Here is a 25,291-nt window from a genome sequence, read left to right as displayed (position 1 = left end):
CTTTGGCAAAACAAGTAAGCAAACTTCTATGAAGAAAATTTGTCGGTTGTAAAGTCAACTGCGACTAACCTCAGCAGTTGAAATTCCAGCGACTGAAGATATAAAAAAATCTGTTGTAATGATGTCACTAATGGTGATGGCCTCTTCTTAAAGGGACAGATTCCGCAATACGGCAGGGTGGACAACCATTCAAGGGACATGGACAAACTCTTCTTTTTTTATTAAATAAAAATATTGACATTAACATTAAACGTTCAAATTTAATGAGCAGTGCCTGGGACATAGCAAAACAACATACATCCTCTCATACAAAACTAAAGAAAATATTGAAAATGTATCTAAAGAGCCAAGTAATGCTTCTGTTTTGAATAAAAAAAAACTTAGCCTAATATAACACACCTTTCATAGTCATTTGTATGTTGAATTATCATGGCAAATGAGTTATTTATGGTCAGGACACCAAAAGGCACCCTACAGTGATATTGACCCTGGTGTCTCACAGAGGATTTGAACCCGGGTCTTTCACACCAAAGGAATGCATCTTATCTACTGCACCAACACCACCCCTTACCCATTAGATACAAGGTAATGTAGCCTTTTATACATGTTCATGTTTTTTTAGAAATAATAAATGGACAAATTTAGTCTTTAAACGCCTCAGATGTAAAGTTATTCGCTGTCAAAGTGACGCCAAAATGAATGGAACTCAATGGAATGCCAACAGCAGGTAGGGGTCCGCTAACCAATTGCGGCGCCCAGGGGTGCTTCAAAAAAATATGAAACCCTGCCCCCCTGGTAGCTTTCGAAAGTCCGATTCGTTCTAATGAATCGCTTTGTTAGAACAATTCTTTTAAATACATGGATTACAGAAAGATTAGTCCCCATGGAATTCAAGGGCCATAAATAAACTCCGACACATAGGCGGCAGTAATGAATCGTTTAGTTCATTTACAACCCGTCAGTGAATCCACAGAAGAAATCGGATCAGCAAGCAACTAGTACTTTCCATTGCTTCTATTTGTTGAATCATTTTGGAGAGAACGTTTGGAAGGTTTTTTTAAATAAAATACCCAGCATCTATAGCTAATGAGCACTTAGACATTACTTTAATAAAGACCATTCCGTCGCGTTTTGGCAGCACTTGTGATGAAAATGACCGAGGAAAACAACGCTGGTAAGACAAATGTTACTGAAGAGGATGTTCGACTGCTGATAAAGAGAAAGGATGACATTGAAGAGCAAATTAAAGCATACCACGACATGCTCCAAACCGTAAGTTCAAACCATAGATATTAATATCTATACATTTAAATGTGTTTTGTCTTATTAAACACAAAGAGACACTTTGCTGGCTGCTTGGAAGCTGTTTATTCGGTCGCTATCACAGAACGCGATCTTTGTAGCGCAACAGATGAAGTGGATTTGAACGCAACGGTTTTAAAAGTTTAACCGTTTATATCTTGACGCTGTAACGATCAAATACGGCTTTGGCGCTAGAAAACTACGTAGTCTACGTTCATGTATCGTGCCTTGCGTAACTTCACTGCATTTGGAAAGCGTGTAACGTTTAATGTGTAAACAAGAACTAACTTACAATAATGAGGGAAATGTGATTGCGGCCTAAATATAAATGCCATTTATACTTTACAGTTTGATTTTATTAAATGGTTCACCAAAACAGTGAAATACAGCATCTTAAACAAAATAGTTTGTATGGAGTCAGATTAATGCCAAAATGAATAAAATACGTTTACAAAATATGTTTCCCAAATTCAAACATAAATATACAGTATGCACACAAAGTTCTCAGTGTTGTAAATTCTAAAATACCCTCACGAAATTAAACATGCTACAAAAAAAAAAAAAAAAAAAAAATCCTGGTTTATGTGGTTTAAGTACAATGGTTTTGCAACATTAACTAGTTTAAATATGGTATTAAAAATGGTAGTTGTTATACAAATAGTAATCTGCCAAAAACACTAAAAAAAAAAAAAAAAAAAAAAACATGGTTAATTTCCGTAAGGACTAACATATTTTTATACATTGTAAATTGATTCTATACTAGTTTCTAAAGTATAGTGTTTTTTTTTTGTTACATTTAAGTACATTATTAAGCCTTGAACTTTAATCTTTCTGTTACATTAAGTCCTTTTTTTTTAACATTAAATAAAAGACATCTCTATAATATCAGTTCCCATTCCCACCAATCTATTTTGAATATTAGATAGGACAACAGTGTGATTGACCCATGTAGCTCATAAGCCCAGTCTGCACTTCTCACATGTGCAGAATTGGTTTAATGCTGTGGTAATTGGTGTTTGCCGGCAGGACGGTGTAGGCATGGACGCTCCTCTGGTGGATGAGGAAGGCTTTCCTCGTGCAGATGTGGATTTGTACAAGGTCCGAACAGCGAGGCACAATATCTCCTGTGAGTACACTTTTCACTTATGTGTTAAATGATTCTGATGAATGTTCTCACGCCTTTTCATGACATTGAACAGACAAGGTATCATGATTATAGTATTTCATATTCCTTTTTAATTATCATTTCATTTTTGTAATGATTTGCAGAAAACACCCACTAAAATGACATTCAGTGACATACTGAAGCTTGTTCATCCTACACATGAATAGCAATGTCAAATATTGGTGTCATTGTACAATCTGATTACAATATTTCATAAACGATTTCTTAACGTTTTTGAAAGAAGTTCCTTCTCTTACCAAGGCTGCAATTATTCAATCAAAAACACAGTAAAATCTATAATATTATGTATTTTTACAGTTTAGAATGATTGTTTCTATGTGAATATACTGTAAATTGTAATTTATTTCTGTGATCAAAGCTGTATTTTCAGCATCATTTCTCCAGTCTTCAGTGTCGAATGATCTTCAGAAATCATTCTAATATACTGATTTAACCCCCCCCCCCACTCTCTCTCTATTTATATATCTATCATTTGCCATTTCTGTAACTTTTCAAGATCTTAATTCTTTTTAAATACCATTTTTAAGGTTTACAGAATGATCACAAGGCTATCATGGTGGAGATCGAGGAGGCCCTTCATAAGCTGCATGCCTCGGCAAGGGTCAAACCTGAGAAAGAGGAGACAAAGAAGGAAGTCACTGAGCCGAGCGTGTCTCTTCCAGCTCCGTTTGCACTTCTGGACGCCGTCACACCGGGCTCCCCTGCTTTTCAGGCTGTGAGTTTGTGTCCCACTTCTGACATAAAGCTGCGGTAGGTAACTTTTGATGCTCTAGCGGTTAATAAACAGAACTGCTTGCGTCTTGCGGAAGAACATCGTAGCCGGAACTACTTCTCTCTGTTTATGTCTATGAAGAATCACAAAGGTACTGGGTTACTCCGCCGCGGTATCCCCGAAGCAATCTAAAATAGTCAGAATATAAACATATTATAGGTGCACCCTAGTGATTCAGGACAAGCCAAAAACACGGTTTGGAAAATGGATTCATGGTGTACTCGCTTATTATATACATTTTTCTAAAATTTTCATTAACCCTTTGAAGTCGATTAACGCATATATGTGTTTTTGAGTCATTTTCTCCTGATAACCCCGAAAATAACTTAAATTACACTTTCAGTTTTAATTGTACAGATAAGAGCAATACACCAATCGAATCTGTTAAGGGTCTACTTTTTTTTGGATACAGACATAATAACAAAAAACCTTTGTGCACTTATAAAATAAAGATAACAAACAAGGTGCGCTGTCTGCAGCCTTTGTCTCCGCTGATCGTCATGTACAAACAAGTCATTAAAATGAAGTGTAACTCCGTGAATACTCAACAAAGAGACATGAGAGACATATCTATAGAAAGCTTGGCATGTCTACTTTTAAACTAAACAAGTGCTGCCGAAAACAGATATTCTGTGATAAAGTAATCCATATGAAAAAAACGCAATGTCTGTTTTTCATGTCTCCCTTCATTATATCTAATGTGACCACGCCCCCGCGCTGAACGCGCTATTCAGATTCAAACTGAAGCGCGCGGCTTGAATACGCCCACACAGAAGAAAAAGCAGCCAGACTATTCTTCAAGTTTTTATTTTATTTTACTGTTTGCTTCGTGATGAGAGGAATAAGACATAATTTACCCCAAACGTGATGTGGTTGAGGATTTGAGAAATGGATTTCAACAGAAAAAAGAATGAAGCACTTTATTCAGCAGAGATCATAAACATGAGTAAGTCTCTTTTTATTTATTTGTACTAGTTTTCACATAACGTGTAAACATTTTACTAGTTAGACTTTTTCCAAATACTTTTTACAAACTATAATTCCTAACTAAATGTATAATCAAGTGAAACATTATGAAGTTTCAATAACAGTATACAATACTATACCATTCAAAAGCTTGATGTAAATAATATAAATGTGACAAATAGAGATAACTCTAACAAATGTAAAAACAATGCAGTTCTTTCGATTTATTCCCCCTAAAAAAACCTGAAAAATATTATCAGCTCTTTTCAACATTAATAATAATAATAATAATAATGATGATGATAATAAATGGGGTTTATTTGGTAGAAAATAAGATTGTTAAAAGGATTTCTGAAGGATTGTGTGACTGGAGTAAGGATGCCTAAAATTAGTTTGAAAGTAAGCTTTGATTGTCCCTAAATAAACTGTTTAACTGCTCCCCCAAGTGGATATTAAATATATTCTTAATAAACTGCAAACATTATATTATATAGATTATATCATATAGATTTGTTTTATTCTCAAATTTTTTCTTGTAACTCCACACTCAGAGTGGCACAGTTGAATGAGAGGCTCATTATGCAGCTCATTATGCAGGCCTTTGTCTTCTCAGGTGTAAATCACAATGATATTCATGATAGTTGACGCCTACTCGTGTATGACTTTTACCAACAAAAAGTGTCTTAGAAAATTTAAATCAATATATTGTTTTCTGTGAGTGAGTAAACAAGATTATTTTCACATCATTTCGAAAGATAAATTCTAGGCTACAAGCTCCAGTTCGCAACATTTTCACTAACCATGCATAACTTTTTTTTTTCTCAAGAATAAAATCATGTACATGCGTGCATTTCACATATTATAATAGCCCAGTTTGTGCTGATTACAGTGATATTAGACTTTACCCATTTAGATATTTATAAGAAACTGAAAAACGCACAAATATCAGGGTATGACAAAACTTCTCCAGGCCCCCAAAATACCCTTAGACTCCAGAGGGTTCAATTTTAATTTCAATTTTAATTTTCATAATCGTGTTCCTGTAGCTCAACTGGTAGAGCACTGCGTTAGCAAGCGAGCAAGCGCAAGGTTAAGGGTTTGATTCCACGGGAACACATGATATGTAAAAATTGATAGCCTGAATGCACTGTAAGTCGCTTTGGATAAAAGCGTCTGCTAAATGCATAAAAAAATTCTACATTTTGAACACAAACAAAGTTACGGACCACAGCTCTGATTGGTTGTTTTTTACTGGGAGCGGATGAATCTCTGCAAATGGCAATAGGACACTGGGAGGAGCCAGAGGAGCTTGATTTTTTTTCACAGATTATCTGTCTCATATGTTACTGTCAGGACATACTGACAGGTTTAACAAATATGTAAAAAATATATTTTTACCAAAGTTACCTACTGCAGCTTTAACAGTTAAAACCCTTTGCTTGTAAATGAATATGCAACATTAGAGAAATAAAATAGGTCGCAGCTTTTAGAATGCTTTCATGTTGACTACAAGATCATGTACATTTAAAATGATTACATTATACTGATGACATGTTAATTTTGTTCTTCTAAGCTGCCGCTCGCAAGGTTAATTTCATTTCGTAGTAGTCTCTTTTGAGTCTATACAGAAACTGATGATGCAGCTGTTGTCCTCTGTTTGTAGGGTCTGCGAGTTGGAGATGAGGTTATAGAGTTTGGGTCTGTAAACACACAAAACTTCAGGAATCTGCGTGACATCGCTTCTGTTGTCCAACACAGTGAAGGGGTTTGTTGTACCTCCAAACTCTTTCCTTTCAGTTAAAACTGTAGTGCATTTACTTATTCTTTTTAATACGTTACATTCCTGATCATACGCTACATGATTCGGTTTAATTTTTTCTCTGTTGTTTTCTGTTCCCTGTAGAAATCCCTTCGTGTGGGAGTTATTCGAAGTGGACAAGAAGTACATCTTAATTTGACTCCGAAGCAATGGTCTGGTAGAGGACTACTGGGGTAAGTAATGTCTTTATATTGTTTTTATTCAATTTAATTAGGAAAATGTAAAGGCTTTAAAGAACTCTGTTGAAAAACAATTGAATATCATCACTAGTGGCCTTTTTATTCTTCTGTCAATAGGTGCAACTTGGTACCTCTCCACAGATGACCGGTGAAAGGGGAGAGGATCATCTTTATGCCAAACAACATGCCCCTTATGCACTAAATAAATTTGCAGTGGGTTTACTTTAATTTTGCTTTTGCATTCATTGCAAAATGTAATTAAGTAGATAAATGACCAAGAGGAGAAGAGACCATTTAGTATAAGACTTTCGTAATCTATCAGAAAAGTTTGAGCAGATCATGTATAAGCGAGGTTTTTACTTACCTTCTTCTGCTTTTATATTTCTTGCATCCATATGCAGAAGTTCTCAACATTTTTATGTTAAAACAGCTTAATGGTAAGAGCAGGGTCATTCTGGAGTGAGTGGGTATAAGCTGGATACACCTTATGTTACAGTTAGTTTTATTAGAGAAACACCAGTGTGAGTAAATCCTGTTTGCATTTTCCTTTTTTGGGGGTGAGCTATCCTTTAAATATGAGTAATAAACAGTATGGGGCTTCAGTCTTTTCATTTTCTTAAGTAAAAATTGAATTAAAACTGACTTGGAAACATTTTCCCATGCCTTCATTTTCTTTCTTCTCAAATGCCTTATAATTTAATATGAAATATAAAATAATAATTAAATATAATTATAATTAATAATATAATTAAAACTTTATAAACTGAAGTTATGAAAAGGTAAATAATTTCAGTATCTCATTGTGTGAAAATTATATACGGAGTATCTCACAAAAGTGAGTACACCCCTCAGATTTCAGCAACCATATTAGTATATCGTCTCAAGGGACAATACTATAGAAATGAAACTTGGATATATTTTAGAGTAGTCAATGTGCTGCTTGTATAGGAGAATATATTTACTATCCTATGAAAATAACTATTGTCAATATAGCTGGCAACAAAACGGCACATTACTCTAAAATATATCCAAGTATTTCTATAGTATTGTCCCTTCAACTCAATTTGTGAAACTCGTGTATTAAATAAATTCAATGCACACAGACTGAAGTAGGTGAAGTCTTTGGTTCTTTTAATTGTGATGATTTTGGCTCACATTTAACAAAAGCCCACCAATTCATTCTCAACAAATAAGAATACTTAATAAAACCAATATTCTTCTGGAAATTATGTTGATTTATTGTACATGTACTCAATATTTGGTAGGGGCTCCTTTTGCTTTAATTAGATTAGATTAGATTAGATTCAACTTTATTGTCACTGCACATGTAGGTACAAGGCAACGAAATGCAGTTAGCATCTAACCAGAAGTGCAATAAGCAGTAAGTACAGAATAAAGGTCTATAATATGTACAATAACTATACAGGTAAGTATTATGGACATAATTTACAGATATTAAATACTATAAGCAAGATATACAGATAGGTGTACTATGAACATACTATACAGATGGGCTATGTAAAAGTGTATGTACACTATAGGCAGAACTATGAACATAATTTACAGTATTGCAATGGACAGTAAAGTGCATAGAAAAAATATTACAATGTGCAAATGGATTGTACAGTGTTCCTGGATGAACAGACAGTAGTGCAAGTAATAACAAGTTACTGTTTTTTGCTTGTTGTGAATAAATAAATAAATCAGTCACAGTGTTGAAGAGGGGGAGGAGTCTATGTGTGTGGTGTGGGGGGTATTGAGGGGTGTCAGAGGGCAGAGTTCAGCAAGGAGACAGCTTTAGGGAAAAAGCTGTTCCTGAATCTTGTGGTCCTTGTTCGGAGGCTCCTGAAACGCCTCCCGGAGGGGAGGAGGTTAAACAGTCTGTGGTCAGGGTGAGAGGAGTCCTTCAGAATGCTGCGAGCTCGACGTAGACAGCGTTTCCTCTGGATGTCCTCAAGAGCAGGAAGTGGTGTCCCTGTGATGCGCTGGGCAGTTTTCACCACCCTCTGCAGTGCCTTGCGGTCAGCCACTGAGCATTACTTACTGCCTCAATTCGATGTGACATGGAGGTGATCAGTTTGTGGCACTGCTTTGACAGTGGCCTTCAGCTCATCTGCATTTTTTTGTCTTGTTTCTCATTTTCCTCTTGACGATACCCCATAGATTCTCTCTGGGGTTCAGGTCTGGTGAGTTTGCTGGTCATTTAACCAACCTTTGGTGCTTTTGGCAGTGTAGGCAGGTGCCAAATCCTGCTGGAAAATTAAATCGGCATCTTCAAAAAGCTGGTCAGCAGAAGGAAGCATGGAGTGCTTTAAAATTAAATGGGTGCAGTGACTTTGGTTTTCAAAAAACACAATGGACCAACACCAGCAGATGACATTGCACCCCAAATCACAGACTGTGGAAACTTAACAGTAGATTTCAAGCAACTTGGGCTATGAGCTTCTCCACCCTTCCTCCAGACTCTAGGACCTTGGTTTCCAAATGAAATGCAAAACTTGCTCTCATCTGAAGAGAGGACTTGGGCCACTGGGCAACAGTCCAGATCTTCTTATCCTTAGCCCAGGTAAGAAACCTCTTTCTGTGTTTCAGGAGTGGCTTAACAAGAGGAATACAACAACTGTAGCCAACTTTCTTGACACATCTATGTTTGGTGGCTCTTGATGCCTTGACCCCAGCCTCAGTGCATTCCTTGTGAAGTTCACTCAAATTCTTATATACAATTTGCTTGACAATCCTCATAAGTCTGGGGTTCCCTCGGTTGGTTATGCATCTTTTTCTTCCACACTTTTCCCTTCCACTCAACTTTCTGTTAACATGCTTGGATACAGCACTCTGTGAACAGCCAGCTTATTGACAATTTCTGTGACTTACACTCCTTGTGAAAGGTGTCAATGATTGTCAGAGACCATTTTGAAGGCTCAGAAAACCTTTGCAGGTGTTTTGAGTTGATTATCTGATTGGCATGTCATCATATTCTAATTTGTTGAGATTTTTTTTTAGGTTTTTGTTAAATGTGAGCCAAAATCATCTAAATTAAAAGAACTAAAGACTTAGACTACTTCAGTCTGTGAGCTGTGCTTATAAATTGGCTTGCCATATAACATTTCTTATTGAAATAAATGACTACATTGGGTAAGGGTTTCCTTTTTATCCTGTAAATGACATATTCAAGTAATTTGAGTTTTACATTTAATTTCAGACCAAAATACATTCTGGATATTTCTAATGATGTAAATATTAAGATGTAATTAGAAACCAATTAAGGATTCAATCTTATTAATAGTATAAGTCATAATTTAATTACACATTGCTAGCAGATATGTGGAACTGAAATTTCGACAAGTAAAAAATCATTCACGATTACTGAAGCTTTTAAATTATTAAACGTCTACCCATTTTATTGATTTATTTATCTGACGAACGTCACAAAAAAAAAAAAACACGGGCAAATCCGTTTCCACATCCGTCGCGAAGGAAGTGCGCAGGACTCAGAGCTAGTTTCCCGGATGCAGTTTTGTCGCCATATTTAGTCGCCGGTAGGATACGAGGATTGTAGGCTGCTTTTACTCTGTGCCCGTCTTCACAAACACACAGCGTCTTTTACCGTCGGTTTTCCACCTCCTCCGGTCCCCGGCAACATGGCAGACCGAGAGCACTTGGTTTACCAGGCTAAGCTAGCAGAACAAGCCGAGAGATACGACGGTGAGTTGATATGTTTTGTCAGGTTGTGTTGTCACGCATTTGAATTACATCATAGGGATGTAGATTTACTGATAAAACTGTGTGATGAACCCAAAAAACGAAGCGTTATCCGTTCACACGTGTCTCTGCAGGCGACATGCGAAGACAAACACACGAGAGATGTTTGTTAAGGCCTAAACTAACTCAAGCCAGCCTCAGCACTGAACTGAAGTCAATCTGTGCTTCTCTTGACAACAACTGTCTGTGGATGATTGATCTGATACTGCACTAGAATTACATTGACTTGATCTAAAAGAGCTTGTGATTCAAAGAATGTGCAGCATTTAAACGCACTGATTGATACCCTGTTTTCATTTCGCGACAAATGACCTGAATAAGTAAATAATAATCGGACTGGGTCCAGATTTTAGGTGATGCAATAATGACTCGGCCTGAATCCATCTGTTTATTCTGCACTTATCGATTGTGGGTTGGTCAAATATAATGGGTGTTTTTATGCTCACTTGTGGGACACTGCATAGTGTTTCTCATAGTTTTCATTGGTGCATTGCATATGCAATTTCCCACATTTGAGAGAGCTTTGAAATGATGTGCTGTGCTTTCTTCATGGACTATTGAGAATGACACGGCACTTTGGATAAAAGAATTATAAAAGAGATTCATTTACTTTTACAAGTTTTTACAATTAATCTTTATAGATTCATATGATTTTTCAGATATGCACAAACAAACATCTAGATAGAAAGATACTCAAATTTGAGCTTTGATGCATTACCAAGTACAGCAGGCATTATAAATCTCTTAGATGACTGATGAAACAAGGCAAAAACTGATATGCATTGTGGATGACAGAGCAATAAATAGTTTTTTAGTTTTTTTTCCAACATGCACTCATTCAATACTTTATTCTTGGAATAAAGTCTTGGAAAGTTATTTGACTTGAGAGAGAGAGCGTGATTTGGGTTTTTGAGTTTGTTGATATTTATTTTAGAACCAAGCTTAAAATGCATAATCAAGCATTTATGCAACACACATAATTTGTGCAATAAGGCTGTCATGTTTAATACAATTTATTAGAGCAAGGCCTTTTTCTTTCTTTCAATCTTGCATGAAATTCACGAAACATCCACAAGATGGCAGAATGAATCGGTGGATCCAATGCTACAAAAGAGATCCTTAAAATGCATTAATATTGGGAAAGATATTGGTAAAACCATTTATTGGTTGATCTCTGCTTCTATAGACTATAATCTTATTATGCACATCACAATACAAAATAAAAGATCTGTCACTGTTTCTGTCATTGAGACTTTACCATTTAAACTAAATGTAATGCATGCAGAAGAATAATGTCTTGAGATAAATGAGTGTACTGCATCTGCTTCAAGTATTAATTAAATATTTTATCTTTTGACATGTACTTTCTTTTTAAACCACCCATGCATTGAATTTTGTTATGCACTAAATTTGTGTTTTTTCCTCCAGATCTTAGGATGATTATTCTCTGTGTTTCAGAAATGGTGGAGTCCATGAAGAGCGTCGCAGGAAAGGACACAGAGCTGACCGTAGAGGAGAGAAACCTGTTATCGGTGGCGTATAAGAACGTGATCGGCGCTCGACGAGCCTCCTGGAGGATCATCAGCAGCATCGAGCAGAAAGAGGAGAGCAAGGGAGGAGAGGGCAAGCTCAAGATGATCCGGGAATACAGACAAGCGGTGAGACGCGTGCAGAAGAAACTCCTCAGCATAAACACAAACCAGTGACCGTTCATCTCCGGTTATGATTTCTTACACCGTAATCATTCTGTGTGCTCAAGTTATTTTCAAATGCTAGACAGTGGATTTAGTGGACTAGTGTTCCTTACTGAAGTTTGACGTGCTGCAGATGAAAAGCACATTACTTTTTGTGCATCATTAATAGTGCATGAGAAATACATATTTGTACAACTTATACAAGCTGGTCTGTTATTACTCAAGCATAAAATTGATATGGTACGTGGTAATACTGAGCTAACAACAGTTAAACAAACAGATACCAAAAGAGAGTCGTGCAGAACTTTAAAAGTGTTCGTTCATTGGATGACTTCTGTTTTTTTATGACCAGTCCCACAATCTTCTGGATTGTTCCAGAAAGCACTAGAATATTCCAGAGTGTTACACAAACCTCTAGAATATTCCCATCTTTGCAAAAGCAAAAAAAAAAAAAAAAAAAAAAAAAAAATATATATATATATATATATATATACATACATATACAAAGCCAATGTTTTATAATTAATAAAAGCAAAAAGGTGGAAACATTCCAGAAGTTTCCGGAACTTTACAGGATTTTATTTTTGGAATATTCCAGGGATTTTTTTTTTTTTTTTTTTTTTTTTTTTTTTTTTGAAAGTGTCCGGATTTTTTCCACCCTTTTGCAACCCTAATAATAAACGATAGAAGTTCTAAAATATACCTGACCGAAATATTGATGCTACATGAAGATAAATGGCACAATAATAATTAACACCACAGAAACACATTTTTCTTACATTGTCACTGATTCATAAGGTAGTTTTAAAAACATAATATTCATGTTTTAAACCTATGAATAAACATTTAGATAATTGTTTATAATAGTTTAATGCTTTTTCTCCTTTTCTACATCAACCCATAACCTGAAATGGCTTGAGTTGTGAGCTCTGTGGATTCATGTGTGCAGTAAGGCCATCATTACTCTGCGGTTCTCTTCTGTTTTGCAGGTTGAGAATGAGCTGAAATCTGTTTGCAGTGACATACTGGATGTCCTGGACAAACACCTCATTCCTGCTGCCAACACGGGAGAATCCAAAGTCTTCTACTACAAAATGTAGGTGTTTGACGAAACAAAGTACATGTGAGCAGATTAGTATGCTTCAAGGTATGAAGTTAATAATCATGCATGTTTCTAGGAACTCAAATCCATGAGCTACATGAGGGAATAGTGCCATGCTCTACAGACATAAAGCCATGTATTTAGCACACAGAACCTCACTCATCTGAGGGACCTATGAAGTCCTGAATGCATGCACTTTCTTAAGTAAAAAAAACAAACGAATCGTAACACAAAATGAGCACCCGATGATATATATTGAGGTCTTATGAAACAAAACCATCAGTCTGTGCAAGAAACTGAACATTATATATATATATATTACATCATCTCCTGTGATCCAGAGCCTCAGGCTAACGGGGAAATACGATTCTTTTCTGTGAACTGCTTGTTTTGGACAACTGATTCACCAGTCTGTTTACATAATCATGCAATGATGTAATGCATATGCATCTATATTATTAAAGCACACAGTAATGATGCAAAACGTGGATGTTTTGCATGTCTAAAGCATTTAAGGTGAACAAACTCATCATCCCACCTTTTTATACAAGCAATGAGAAACCATAAAAACTTTAATTTGGCCTCTTCATTCGATTGCTATTTTAACGTCTGCACATATCAGCGGCTCATCGTTCTTCAATTCAAGTCTGTTATAATGTTATGGTTCTTTCATCATAGGCTCGAATATGCCGCTATTTCAGCTCATTTAAAAAAGAACCGTTTCAAAAGAATTATTTAATTGTGAACTGGACATATTTGGGTGTACTGTCCCTTTAAGTGCATAATACTTAAAGGGACAGTACACCCAAATATGGAACACCCTAAAAATGTGCATGTGTGCATTTTAACGTTCTGGCCTACAGTAGTCTGCTTTCTTCATTCTAGTGGTTTTGTGTAGTCTTGAACACATTTCTGATAGCAGGATCTCAGAATAATCATTGTAGCTAATTAGAAGATACTGGGTCTTTTGACACACTTCATTTGGTGTGTATGTGTGTGTCTGCAGGAAGGGCGACTACCACCGGTACCTAGCAGAGTTTGCCACAGGTAATGACAGGAAGGAAGCAGCGGAGAACAGTTTGGTGGCGTATAAAGCTGCCAGTGACATCGCCATGATTGAGCTCCCGCCCACACATCCCATCCGGCTCGGACTCGCTCTCAACTTCTCTGTCTTCTACTACGAGATCCTGAACTCCCCCGACCGAGCCTGCAGGTTGGGCTGCTTCTCTCCTCACTCAAACTGTGTAGTGTTTGATGCTAGCTTGCTTCTGTCCCATATTAATATGCACACACACCTATGGATGAGACGGTTTAATATTTGTATTGATTTGAGCACTTCATCCTGCAGCCCCTGGTTGAGGAGCACATTGATAAGCTTGACTCGCTCCTCCAACAGGTTGGCGAAGGCGGCGTTTGACGATGCGATCGCGGAGCTGGACACACTGAGTGAGGACAGTTACAAGGACTCGACGCTCATCATGCAGCTGTTGCGGGACAACCTGACGCTCTGGACCTCAGACACACAGGGAGACGGTGAGACAGAGGAGCGCTCATCATTACTGTGCACTGCAAAAATCAAGCACTATCTTTGTCTTGTTTTTTCAGTTAGGCCACAAGCCATGGAATCCCAAATTCTGTAGTTTGAAATACAAAAACAAAAGATTTGGTATAGTGACAAATTATTAAAGAACCTTAGAAAACCTTCAAAAAAAATCTAAATCTTGAGAAAATCCTCTTTAAAGTGCATTAGAATAATTTTACAAAAGTGATTTTATGTTCATAGAAAGCACATTAAATGTGAGTAAAGTGTCTACTTTTAAGGTTTCAAATAAGTTTTAGGAGAATAAAATGTAAAAATTTGGTTGAAATGTTATATTGTCATTCAGTGTAACACTATTTATGTTGACATTTAAACCACATGCTTAATCTGATGTGTGCATATTAAAATATGTAAAAGAATAAGGGAGCATATTAAATTTTACTGTCTTTTTAAATGAGTAAAAAAAACTCTTACTGACAAATGGGCAATACTTAGGACAGTTGCAAATATAAAAAATTTAAAATTACCACTAATTAATATTTGGGGTGCAAGTAATTCATCTCTTAATATGTCATAAATATATTTTTGTTGTAAATAAGTCTGCCAAGATTTTTCCACTGAATGACATTTACTGGGTGTCTTCTGTAAATCAGGGGAAAATGTAAGATATTAATTTCTTTGCTCATAAAAACCAAAACAAAATTGCAATTAAACAAGATGTAAAACAATTTAAAGCAGTATTACACTATTTCGTCTCTGACCCGAGTACATGTAACAGATGTAACAAGGACACCTTAAATAAAGTGTTACCTTTTTATATCAAATTATATATAAAAAAAAAGATATAAAAATTTTTATTCAGTGGAGACCCTTGAATAGCTAGTAAATTCCTTATTGCATTAAAAATATTGCATTGTTTGAAGTATAACATTGTTTTAATCTGTTGATACTCTTCAAAAGGATTTAATCAAACATTATCTAAATATCTTTAGCTTCTATTCCTATAATTTATAGTTTCTATAGTTTTTAAAACACAAATATGGTTTACGTTGTGAATAAAGTAATTGGTATAGTGATGGAAACGATTAAGATAAAAGAAAAACCTCTTTGGTTAGAAATGAATGCATTGTTTAGAAGTCTAGAAGTTCAAATTTAATTTTATAATGTTGGAAAAGGGGATCTTAAATGTCATTGTTTCTATCTCTGTAACTTACTCCAAGTGTACAGTTTCCATCACTTTTAACAACTCAACTATGGTTTTCGTCATGAAAAAAGATACCACCATGGTGTTAAAACAGTTTCTTGGGCTTAAAAAAGCAGTGTTGACTAAATACAGTGAATGTAATTCCTTCTTAAACCTGCTGGTTTGTAGGATCTGTGGCTAGTTCTCTCTCACAGACGCACTTTCTCTCCGTGTGTGTGTGTGTGTGTGTGTGTGTGTGTGTGTTGACTTCAGCTGTGTGTTTCAGGCTCTAAACATGTCAGGTGTGGAGTTTGTCTTCTGGTGTGCAGCCACTGGAATAACACAGACTCGTTCTCTTTCAGGTGAAGAACAAAATAAACCAGCGCTGCAAGATGCTGAGGAGGAGAAGCAGTGAGATGTGATCGCCAACACGCTTAACCCCCTTCTGTCTCTCTCTCTCTCGCTCTCTCTCTGTCATAGAGAAGAGTTCAGATGATGAATTTATCACTTTATCTGTCTGTCTGTCTTTCCTCTCGCTCCTTTGCTCTTAACCTATCTGACCATCTGCACTAGTTTGGAATAATTTAGACTTTTAAATGTTTTAGAACGGAGTCTCTTCTGCTCACCAAGGCGGCGCTTATTTGTTAAAAATACAGTAAAAACAGTGCAATATTATTAGTTTAAAACAGCTGTTTTCTAAGTGAATGTTGTATAATGTCATGCATTCCTGTGATGCAGCGCTGTATTTTCAGCATCATTCCTCCAGTCTTCAGTGTCACCAGATCTTCAGAAATCACTCGAATATGATGATATGCTGCTCAGTTATTATTGAGGGGGAATTACTGGTGCTCAAGGGCACGCTAAAATGATCAAAAATGATCTTACATATATTTAGATTATTTATTTATTTATATATATATATATATATATATATATATATATATATATATCTATATAGAGAGAGAGAGAGAGCACTGATTTCTGAAGATCATGTGACGCTGAAGACTGGAGTAATGATCCTGAAAATACAGATTGGATCACAGGAATAAATGACTTTTTTTAGTGTATTCAAATAGAAAAATTTGTAAAATTTCATATCACTGCACTTACTGAGCAGAAGAGACGTCTTCTTCCACAAACAAACACAATTATTCCAGACTCTTGACCGGTAGTGTATATTTTTAGGAGGTTTTAGGGTTTTATTGAATTATTATTTTTTTGATCCTAAGTGTTTTTTAATTGACTGTTGACTTCGATGTTCTGTGAATATAAGAGACCAGAATGGAGAGTTTCCTCTGGAAGGTTTGGTTTTGTTACCGGTTACAAAACCCTTGAGAATCACACTTTTATTATACAAGTTTGCATTTGCATATTTCTTGATCAGTGTTGTTCTGTCGGTCGTTGAGCTCAATGGTCGTTACTGGAGGTGTTTCTTTTGATTTTCAAGCGGTTTATTGTAAATTCACCCTCACAAACATTTCTTTAAAAGATAAGTGTTTTTTGTTGTTGTTGGTCAGCAGGTTGTCTGTGTGTGTGTGTGGTAGTGTGTGATGTGGTCTGTGACAACGGGTCAATAACTATAATGCTTTGCAAGCTTTTAGGAAATGAATGCAACCCTCGCCTCCTCGTTATTCAGAGGCTGCTGCTGCAGAGATGTTGCTACAGAGCCGTAAATAAAGAAGGAAGATCCGATGCAAAACAAGCGCGATGCATTAGTTTTCCTTCAGATGATTATGAAGTGAAACTCTAGTTTGGGATGTTGGTGACACTTTACAATAAGGTTTTAATAGTTAATATTGGCACAAGTTAACAATGAACAATACTTAAACATTTGCATTTAGTCTTTAATCGTAGTTCAGTTTTAACACTTACTAATGCATTTAAAATCAGGTTATAGTTAACGTGCTGAAATAAACATGAATAAACAATTGTTTAAAAAAAGCTATCAAATTTGATTACACTATTTTAAAGTGTTCGTGTTACACTGTTATTATGCAATTAAGCTCGGTGTTATTAATTAACATGTATTTACTATCAAATGTAAGGTTAGTGGCTTGTAATCATGCACAGTACTGTTATTGCGTATGGTATTGTGCATCAAGGAGACCGTAAAGTTAAGCAAGTTTATAAATATTCTGCTGATTTCTAGTTCATGTTAGGTAATACATTAATGTTAACAAATCCGACTTTGTGAAGTGTTGCCAGGATTTGTTTGTTTCTTCTCTGGGTCTGACTCTTTCTCTCTTCTGTCAGCATCCTCATGTATTTCTTCTGTTTCTTCAGTACGTGTAACTTGAATCTGATTTATACTGCTGTTCGTTCTGCCTGAAGCCAACAAGCACCTGGAAACACCGCATGGGATCCACTCCACCGTTCAGATAAACCAAGACTAAATAAATGAACTAATAAAACACTATCTTTACCTTTCTCTCTGTTTCGATTGATTTATTGGTGTCAGGGAGGTTTATTTGTAATGATGACAGGAAAACAATACTTGGTACACTGACAAAATATGGTGTAGTAACTTTTTAATGGTATGTTTGTCCTGCACACAGTTACAGTCAACGGGGTCCAAAACAACACTGGGCTTGGACTCCACTCACTTTAATTATTAGGACCGAACGATAGAGATGCAGCCCTGTAACTCTCTTTATCTTCTGCGCCGTCAGACTGAGGGTCAGTTGGGGGCACTAGTGCATCTCTGTAACCTGTTGGTGCTGATGTCCTAAATATTTGTAAAATGTCCAGAAGCTGATGCTAGATCCAGACGAGCATTTCAGTCCCAAGATCATGTTGCCCTTACATTGCTCTTAAGACAAAAAAAAGTGGAAAACTGTTTCTGCTGCTTTGTATTTTTATGGAAACCATTATTATTATTATTATTTTCAGGATTCTCTAATAAAAGGATTATTAGAAAGTTAAACAGCATTTCTTTTGAAATAGAAATCTTTCATAACTATTATAAATGTCTTTAATTTCACTTTTTCATTCTTTTGGATGAAATTAAAAATTGAAATAAATGCATACAAACCTCACCCCAAACCTTAAAGTGGTCGTGTGTCACAGAAGGCCTGTATTGGACGTGTCCTCATCCAGTACACGGCGCTTGTTTGAAAGACTGAAGTGTCTGAACACTGATGGTTCCCAGAGCCATGTTCATGTTCCTGTTGATCATCATCTGATCCAGGTAAGACACAGGCTGCCAGACCTCATAAAACATCTCTAATGTGTCTTGATGCGGTTGCTTTAGAAACTGATCTTCTCTTTCTGCTGTCTCTGGCCAATGGCAGTGTAGTCACAAGCCAAAAATAAGTTATCTTGACTTGGTAAGGACTCTGGCTGCTCTATGTTCCCACATTTTCTAATAATATTACCAAGGGGCAACATGTTTATTGAAAATAACAGAGGACCTAAAACAGATCCTTGTGGCACTCCATATTTTACTGATGATAAATGAGATGACTCCCCACTTAAATAAGCTGTAGCGATCAGACAGGTAGGATCTAAACCATCTTAGAGACTGCCCTTGAATACCTGTATAGTTTTGCAATCGAGCTATGATTATGTCATGATCTATGGTGTCAAATGTGGCACTTAGATCAAGTAAAACTAGCAATGAGATGCAGCCTTGATCTGATGCAAGAAGCAGGTCATGTGCAATTGTAACAAGTGCAGTTTCTTTGCTATGGTGGGGCCTGAAACCTGAATAAAATTCCTCATACAGATTTTTTATTATTATTTTTTTATTTTTCTGAAGTAAACGGAGTGGATTAGGACCCTGCTACTTCTCTGAATTAAGAACAGCTAGAAGGGTAATGACTTTGTTCTCTGAATGGAGTCGAGAGCACTATAGGCACATAGCTGTGTTTTGGTTTGACAATGACACTACAGTTGTAAGGCCCAAACTCAAGGCATGAGCCACTGATCAACAGTGCTTGCAAGCTGCCCACTCCTTTGACCGATGCTCAAGCCGAAAGGAGGGAGGACTGGAGCAGCTCGAAGGGAGGACTATGGATCTAAATCTTGCCTGTTTTTAGGAATAATTCTAAAGCTGCATCTTTATTTTATAAATATAAAGTTAAAAGACTCTTCAGAGATATGGCTGAAAACTATCTTATAGGTAATCAAGATTAACATGAGATTTTGTGAAACTGTATGGTATGTCCCCTTTAACTATGTACTGACATGATAAACTAAAACTAAAATAGAAGTGTCTAATAGAAATTAAATAGAAGTTAAAAACTATATAGACATAAAAAATATGTATTGTAATTAGGGCCCGAGCACCGAGGTGCGAGGACCCTCTTGTATCTGCTTTGTTTTTTATTAGGGCTCAAGCCCGAAGGGGCGAAGAGCCCTATTGTTCCCCTAAGGATTATTCTTATTATTATTATTATTATTTTTTTTATTTTTTTTTAAACCTTCCGGGCATTTTTGGGGGCCTTAACATGCTCAAAAACTCTTGAAAATTGGCACACACATTGGAATCTGCGGCCATCAGGACGCCACAGAGACTGGGACCCGGGCGTGGCACATGGACTCTACAGCGCCCCCTGGAACACCTTCAGAAATCTTGAACCATAGCTCACACACACTTGCATGTATTTATATGAAACTCAGTACACTTCTAGATCTCATTGAGCCGAACAACTTTCGCGCTCTATGTCATAGGCTCCGCCCAACAGGAAGTCAGCTATTCAGGGCTGTTTAAAAAAAGCATGCTCTGGAATTTAATATACTTGTCATAGGTTTTTTACTTGATTGCCACGAAACTCGGTCAACATGATCTCAAGACATTGGGGATGAAAAATTGCGAGGGGATTTTTGATATCTCGAACGGTTTGCTCGTGGCGAGGCGTTGAAATTAGAGCAATAAATGAGAAACAGGAAATGCCTAATAACATCCACATACATTGCCTGAGTTTGATCAAACTTCATCGGTTTGTTCGCTGTATGATACCAATCGTATATATGTGACTATTAAGAGTCAACGTTATAGCGCCACCAACTGGCAACAGGAAGTGTGTCATTTTCCAAATGCTTTGAATTCAGCATCTTATTTTTACTCGATTTGCTGCAAACTTCATCAGAATAATGACAAAACACGGCCGATGAAAATCTGTTGTGGGGATATTGATATCTAATATAGTGTTGCCATAGCAACATGTCAAACTTGAATATTCTGTTATGGTGAGTTTGAGGCAGACAACAAGCTCAGATTTACATGAAACTCAAAACACATATCAGTATTAGTGATAGCTAGACAATGGCAAAAGCTTTTAAAAGGGCGTGAAGGAGGCACTCTATAGCGCCACCTTTTGTCAAAAGTGGGGGGGTTAGTTTTAGCTACAGACGCCAAACTTGGTACATAAATTGTTCTTTTCAAGACGGACAACTTTCTAATTCACAGTCATCAGCTACGACCAACAGGAAGTCGGCTATTTTGATTTGAATATTTAAATTGAGCTCTGATTTAATGCATACTCCTCACAGGAAATGTTCACTATACTCACCAAACTTTGTCTACATGTTGAAAAAACATTGAGGAACTTAAATTGCGAACGGATTTTGGTTAGCTTGAACGGTTTTGTCGTGGTGATTTTTTTAAATGACAGTAAAAAGGGAATCATTAATTGTCTTGTATTTTTAAATTGCAGCTTCCAAACACTTAAAAAAAAAAAATTCATACAGAGATCAGATCATTCTGAGGACATATGCATAGTTTCATGACTTTACAACACTGTATGATTAAAAGAAAATTAAAAAACTGTCAGACATCTCAACTCACTCTGTCCCTCTGTTTGAGGAATGTATGTGTGCAGACTGAGTGTGTGTGTGTGTGTGTGTGTGTGTGTGTGTGTGAATGGGGGATGGGCATGAGCTGAGTGGCAGACACAATGAGAGAGAGAAAGCGATAGAGAGAGAGACTTAATCATCTCTTTAATCACCAGAAAAAAAAAAAGTATTTTAAATTATTTTTTGTTGCTGTTGCTAACATTGCTGTTTTCATTACAGCTTAAGAAATCTCTTAGGCCTTATCCTTTTCTGACAGTTTCAGGAATTAAAAACAAAATTCTAAAAATACTTATTTGTGCTGCAAATAATAATTTCAATCTCATTTGATACTGACCTATTCCATCCTGTGACATGACATTTATCTTAATTTACATAATCTCATGGATGTAACAGTAAAACTGTTCAGCTCGCAGATGAAGACTAAGCTGTAATGCAAGCAGAACTTTCACAAATGCTTGTTAATCATTTAAGGGATTTGATAACACTGTAAAATAATGTCTAATTTGTTAACATTAGTAAATGCATTGGTAACACTTTATAATAACTGCACTCATTAGTAAATAGTCAGTTCATGCTTTATAAAGTCTTGTCCCAACTTAAATGGTCATTAATAAGCAGCTTATAAATACAGCTATAAATAGCTTGATCTTGGTTTATAAGCACATTTATTAAAAAGGAGAGTAAAGGGTCAGTTATCTTCCTATGAAAAATAAAAAAATGAAAATAAACAAACAACAACACAGATTGATACAGAACTCAGAAATGTTATTGTGGATTTATGATCAAATCAGCCTGTAAATGAATCATACTCCTCCAAGAAGACACAAGTAGTTCACACCAAACTTTTTCAACATGATGCCAATATACTGAAGATGTTAAATTGCGAATGGGTTTAAGATACCTTAAATGGTGTGGCCATACCGATTTATTAAAGTAACATAAAAAAATACAATAGTTATTTTACTATATCTTTAACATTATTCATTCCAACTCTTCATAATTTTTTATATACGTAGAAGTCATCATTTGAAAGAAGCACAGTAAGTTTCATAGCTTTATCATGTCCAGGAGCCAGCATAAAATTAAAACTATCATAACATATAAATCAAGCTTGCAATTCTTAGTACCAATAATGGCCACCAGATGGAGCTATAGGATTACTTTTAAATAATTATTGTAGAAACGAATATGATTTAAATCATTTATAGAAATCTTTCAAAGAAAAATATGTATTTTACTGATAAAATTACCCTCACTTAATTAGAATAATATGCTGAAGTATTGTGAAATACTGTGTATTAAGAATAATTCTTTATAGGCTTTATGGACAGATAAGTTTCGAGTGACTCTTGAAGGATCAGTACCACATCCTCTTTTACCACTGTTTAAAGAATTTATCTTACAGAACAGGTGCGAATGAATTTTGGATGGTGATTTTTTGAAATAACAGTAAAAAAGGAACCAGTAAATGTCTTTTATTTTTTTAAGTGCAGCTTCTAAACACTTCAACAAAATGTACACATAGAAGACAAGTCATGCTGAGGAAATATGCATAGTTTCATGACTATACAAAACTATATGGATGAGAGAAAATTAAAAAACTACCATACATCTGATGTCACTCTGTCCCTCTGTCACTGTAATGTGTGTGTGTGTGTGTTTGTGTGTTAAGTGTTTGTGTGTTAAGTGTGTGTGTCTTAAGTGTGTGTGCTGAGTTTGTGTGAATGTGTGGGAGAGGGGATGGGCTTGGTGTCAGAGAGAGAGAGAGAGAGAGAGAGAGAGGGAGGGAGACTTAATCATCTCTTTAATCACCAGCAGAAAAAAAATAAGCAATTTTGTGTTGTTGTTGTTGTTGTTGTTTTTTCATCATTACAGCTTAAGAAATATCTTAGGCCTCAACATCAACTGTTGCTGCTTTATATAGCCTTCTCCCAAAATTAATAGTCATTAGTAAGCATTTTATAAATACAGCTATAATTAAATTGTTCATGGTTTATATGCACATTTATTTTGAGGAGATTAAAGGCTGTAATCTAACTAAAAAAATAATAATAAAATAAATAAATAAATAAACACAGAACTCAGAAACATTTATTTCAAGATGCAATAAAAGAAAACTGTACACTATATATATATATATATATATATATATATATATATATATATATATATATATACAATTGCATAAGTTTATATTAATTTTTTTATCAAGTGTACAGCTAATAATAATAATAATAATAATAATAATTATAATAATAATAATAATGCATTTTATTTAAGGAGCCTTTCAAACCACTCAGGGTCACCGTACAGTACAACAAGTAACAACAGTAACAATATTAAAATAAAAAATAACAGCAAATAAAAATGTCAATAAAAAAACGCAATAATATTAGAATAGCACAACATATTGTTGAATACTATATTAAGACTTTATATATAGGCTTTATGAACAGATAGGTTTTGAGAGATTCTTGAAGTACTAGCATCACCTCCTCTTGTACAACGGTTTGAGGAAAATATCTTCCAGATAGTACTGCCGCTCCCTATATGCAGAATACGCAGTCTTCGTAGGGCACCAACTCCCAGAGGGGGCACCATCCCAGTAGCTCAAAAAAAAATAAAACATGCGCCATTCTCCCATCCGCGCTCCCGACCGCTCGGACATTTGCGGATGAATGTTTGTAATTGATGGATGGACATCTATGCCCGGGTAAAAGACATCAGCAATCCGGCACAGAGAAAAGAAAAATAAAGTAAAAAACAAAACAAAAACAGGCATAAATTTGGCTTGACATTGGACATTCGAGAGTCTCAATTTTAGGGACCTTCTCTAAAGTTACATGTGATATTGTTATACACTTTTCTAACATCAGTAGCATTTGAAGAGAATTACTTACAGTCATAAAAACAACTGTAATTGTTCATCTACGTGACAGCTATAATGCACAATTAAATTGAATGTTTGATATTTATTAAAACAAACTGTAAGTCATATATAAATTATGCTACTTTTTCACATGGACTCAATAGCATTTGAGGAGAAAGACTTGCAGTCATAAAACAATTTTAATGTGTTAATTTAGGTGTCAGCTACAATGCACACCTTATACATTTATATATATATTAAAATAAAGTGTTACTAAAGTTATATATATTGTTCTGTGTATGTGATTTCAAAGTCTAGATGGGTCGGATTAACCCTTTAACTGCCGTATCCCTTAAAACTTGATTGCCAGAGGGTTACTGTAAATGCTTATGCCCGCTGGGCACAGTTTTCCCGATGCCACCGGGGTGGCGTTGCACTGACGGCTTGAGCCCGCCATCGCTGCTTGCAGCTATATTTATTATTATTCTTCTTCTTCTTCTTCTTCTTCTCCCGAATGAATCGCATTTTTGAGGGCTTTAACATGCTCAAAAAGTCATGAAACTTTGCACACGCTTCAAACCTGGTGAAAATTTTCGTCTGATATAGGATTCAGAAGAGGGTGTGGCAAAATGGCTCGACAGCGCCACCTATACCAAGAAAATCAACAGCCTTCCAGCTATGTTTCACGTACATGCACGAAAATTGGCACACATATGTAACACACCAATACCTACAAAAAAGACTCTTGGAGCGAAATTCTAAACCCAACAGGAAGTCGGTTATTTTTAATATTATGAGCATATTTTGTGTAATTTTGGTCATTTCCATGTGTTGTATTTTAACGAACTCCTCCTAGAGAGTTCTTCAAATCAACACCAAATTTGGTATGCCTAATCTAAAGGCCTTTGCGATGTTAAATTGCGAAGATCCTGACTTTTCGTTGAAGGGCGTGTCCGTGGCGGCCTGGCGAATTTCGATGATTCGCCATGAAAAATGAAGTTGCTATAACTCACACATACAATGACCAATCTGCCCCAAACTTCACATGTTTGATGAGACTCCGAACCTGAACAGATTGACATGCCCATATTCAGTTACAGTCATAGCGCCACCTATTGGCA

The 25,291-nt window shown here is 35.9% G+C and overlaps 2 protein-coding genes across 3 annotated transcripts; both read left to right on the top strand.

Annotated features, from left to right (window-relative positions):
* Positions 1-908: 908 nt before the first annotated feature.
* On the top strand, positions 909-6,879 carry psmd9 (proteasome 26S subunit, non-ATPase 9). The gene is made up of 7 exons (XM_026268282.1): positions 909-1,051; positions 1,139-1,272; positions 2,329-2,428; positions 3,016-3,203; positions 5,890-5,991; positions 6,130-6,218; positions 6,342-6,879. Exons 2-7 carry the CDS (start codon positions 1,147-1,149, stop codon positions 6,367-6,369), a joined length of 633 nt encoding a protein of 210 aa, XP_026124067.1. The 5' UTR covers positions 909-1,051; positions 1,139-1,146; the 3' UTR covers positions 6,370-6,879.
* A 2,843-nt stretch (positions 6,880-9,722) lies between these two features.
* On the top strand, positions 9,723-17,933 carry ywhae2 (tyrosine 3-monooxygenase/tryptophan 5-monooxygenase activation protein, epsilon polypeptide 2). 2 transcript variants are annotated; one of them, XM_026268279.1, is made up of 6 exons: positions 9,723-9,929; positions 11,415-11,644; positions 12,670-12,776; positions 13,789-13,995; positions 14,179-14,315; positions 15,868-17,933. In XM_026268279.1, exons 1-6 carry the CDS (start codon positions 9,866-9,868, stop codon positions 15,918-15,920), a joined length of 798 nt encoding a protein of 265 aa, XP_026124064.1. In that variant the 5' UTR covers positions 9,723-9,865; the 3' UTR covers positions 15,921-17,933. The 2 variants fall into 2 exon arrangements, with proteins under 2 accessions (XP_026124064.1, XP_026124065.1); XM_026268280.1 differs by having other exon boundaries at positions 9,725-9,929; positions 11,445-11,644.
* The last annotated feature ends 7,358 nt before the right edge of the window (positions 17,934-25,291 follow it).

Source organism: Carassius auratus, chromosome 7, assembly GCF_003368295.1.
Source record: "Carassius auratus strain Wakin chromosome 7, ASM336829v1, whole genome shotgun sequence".
Taxonomy (NCBI): Eukaryota; Metazoa; Chordata; class Actinopteri; order Cypriniformes; family Cyprinidae; genus Carassius; species Carassius auratus.
The sequence above is the reverse complement of the archived record's forward strand: the minus strand, read 5'-3'. Positions and strand labels throughout refer to the sequence as shown.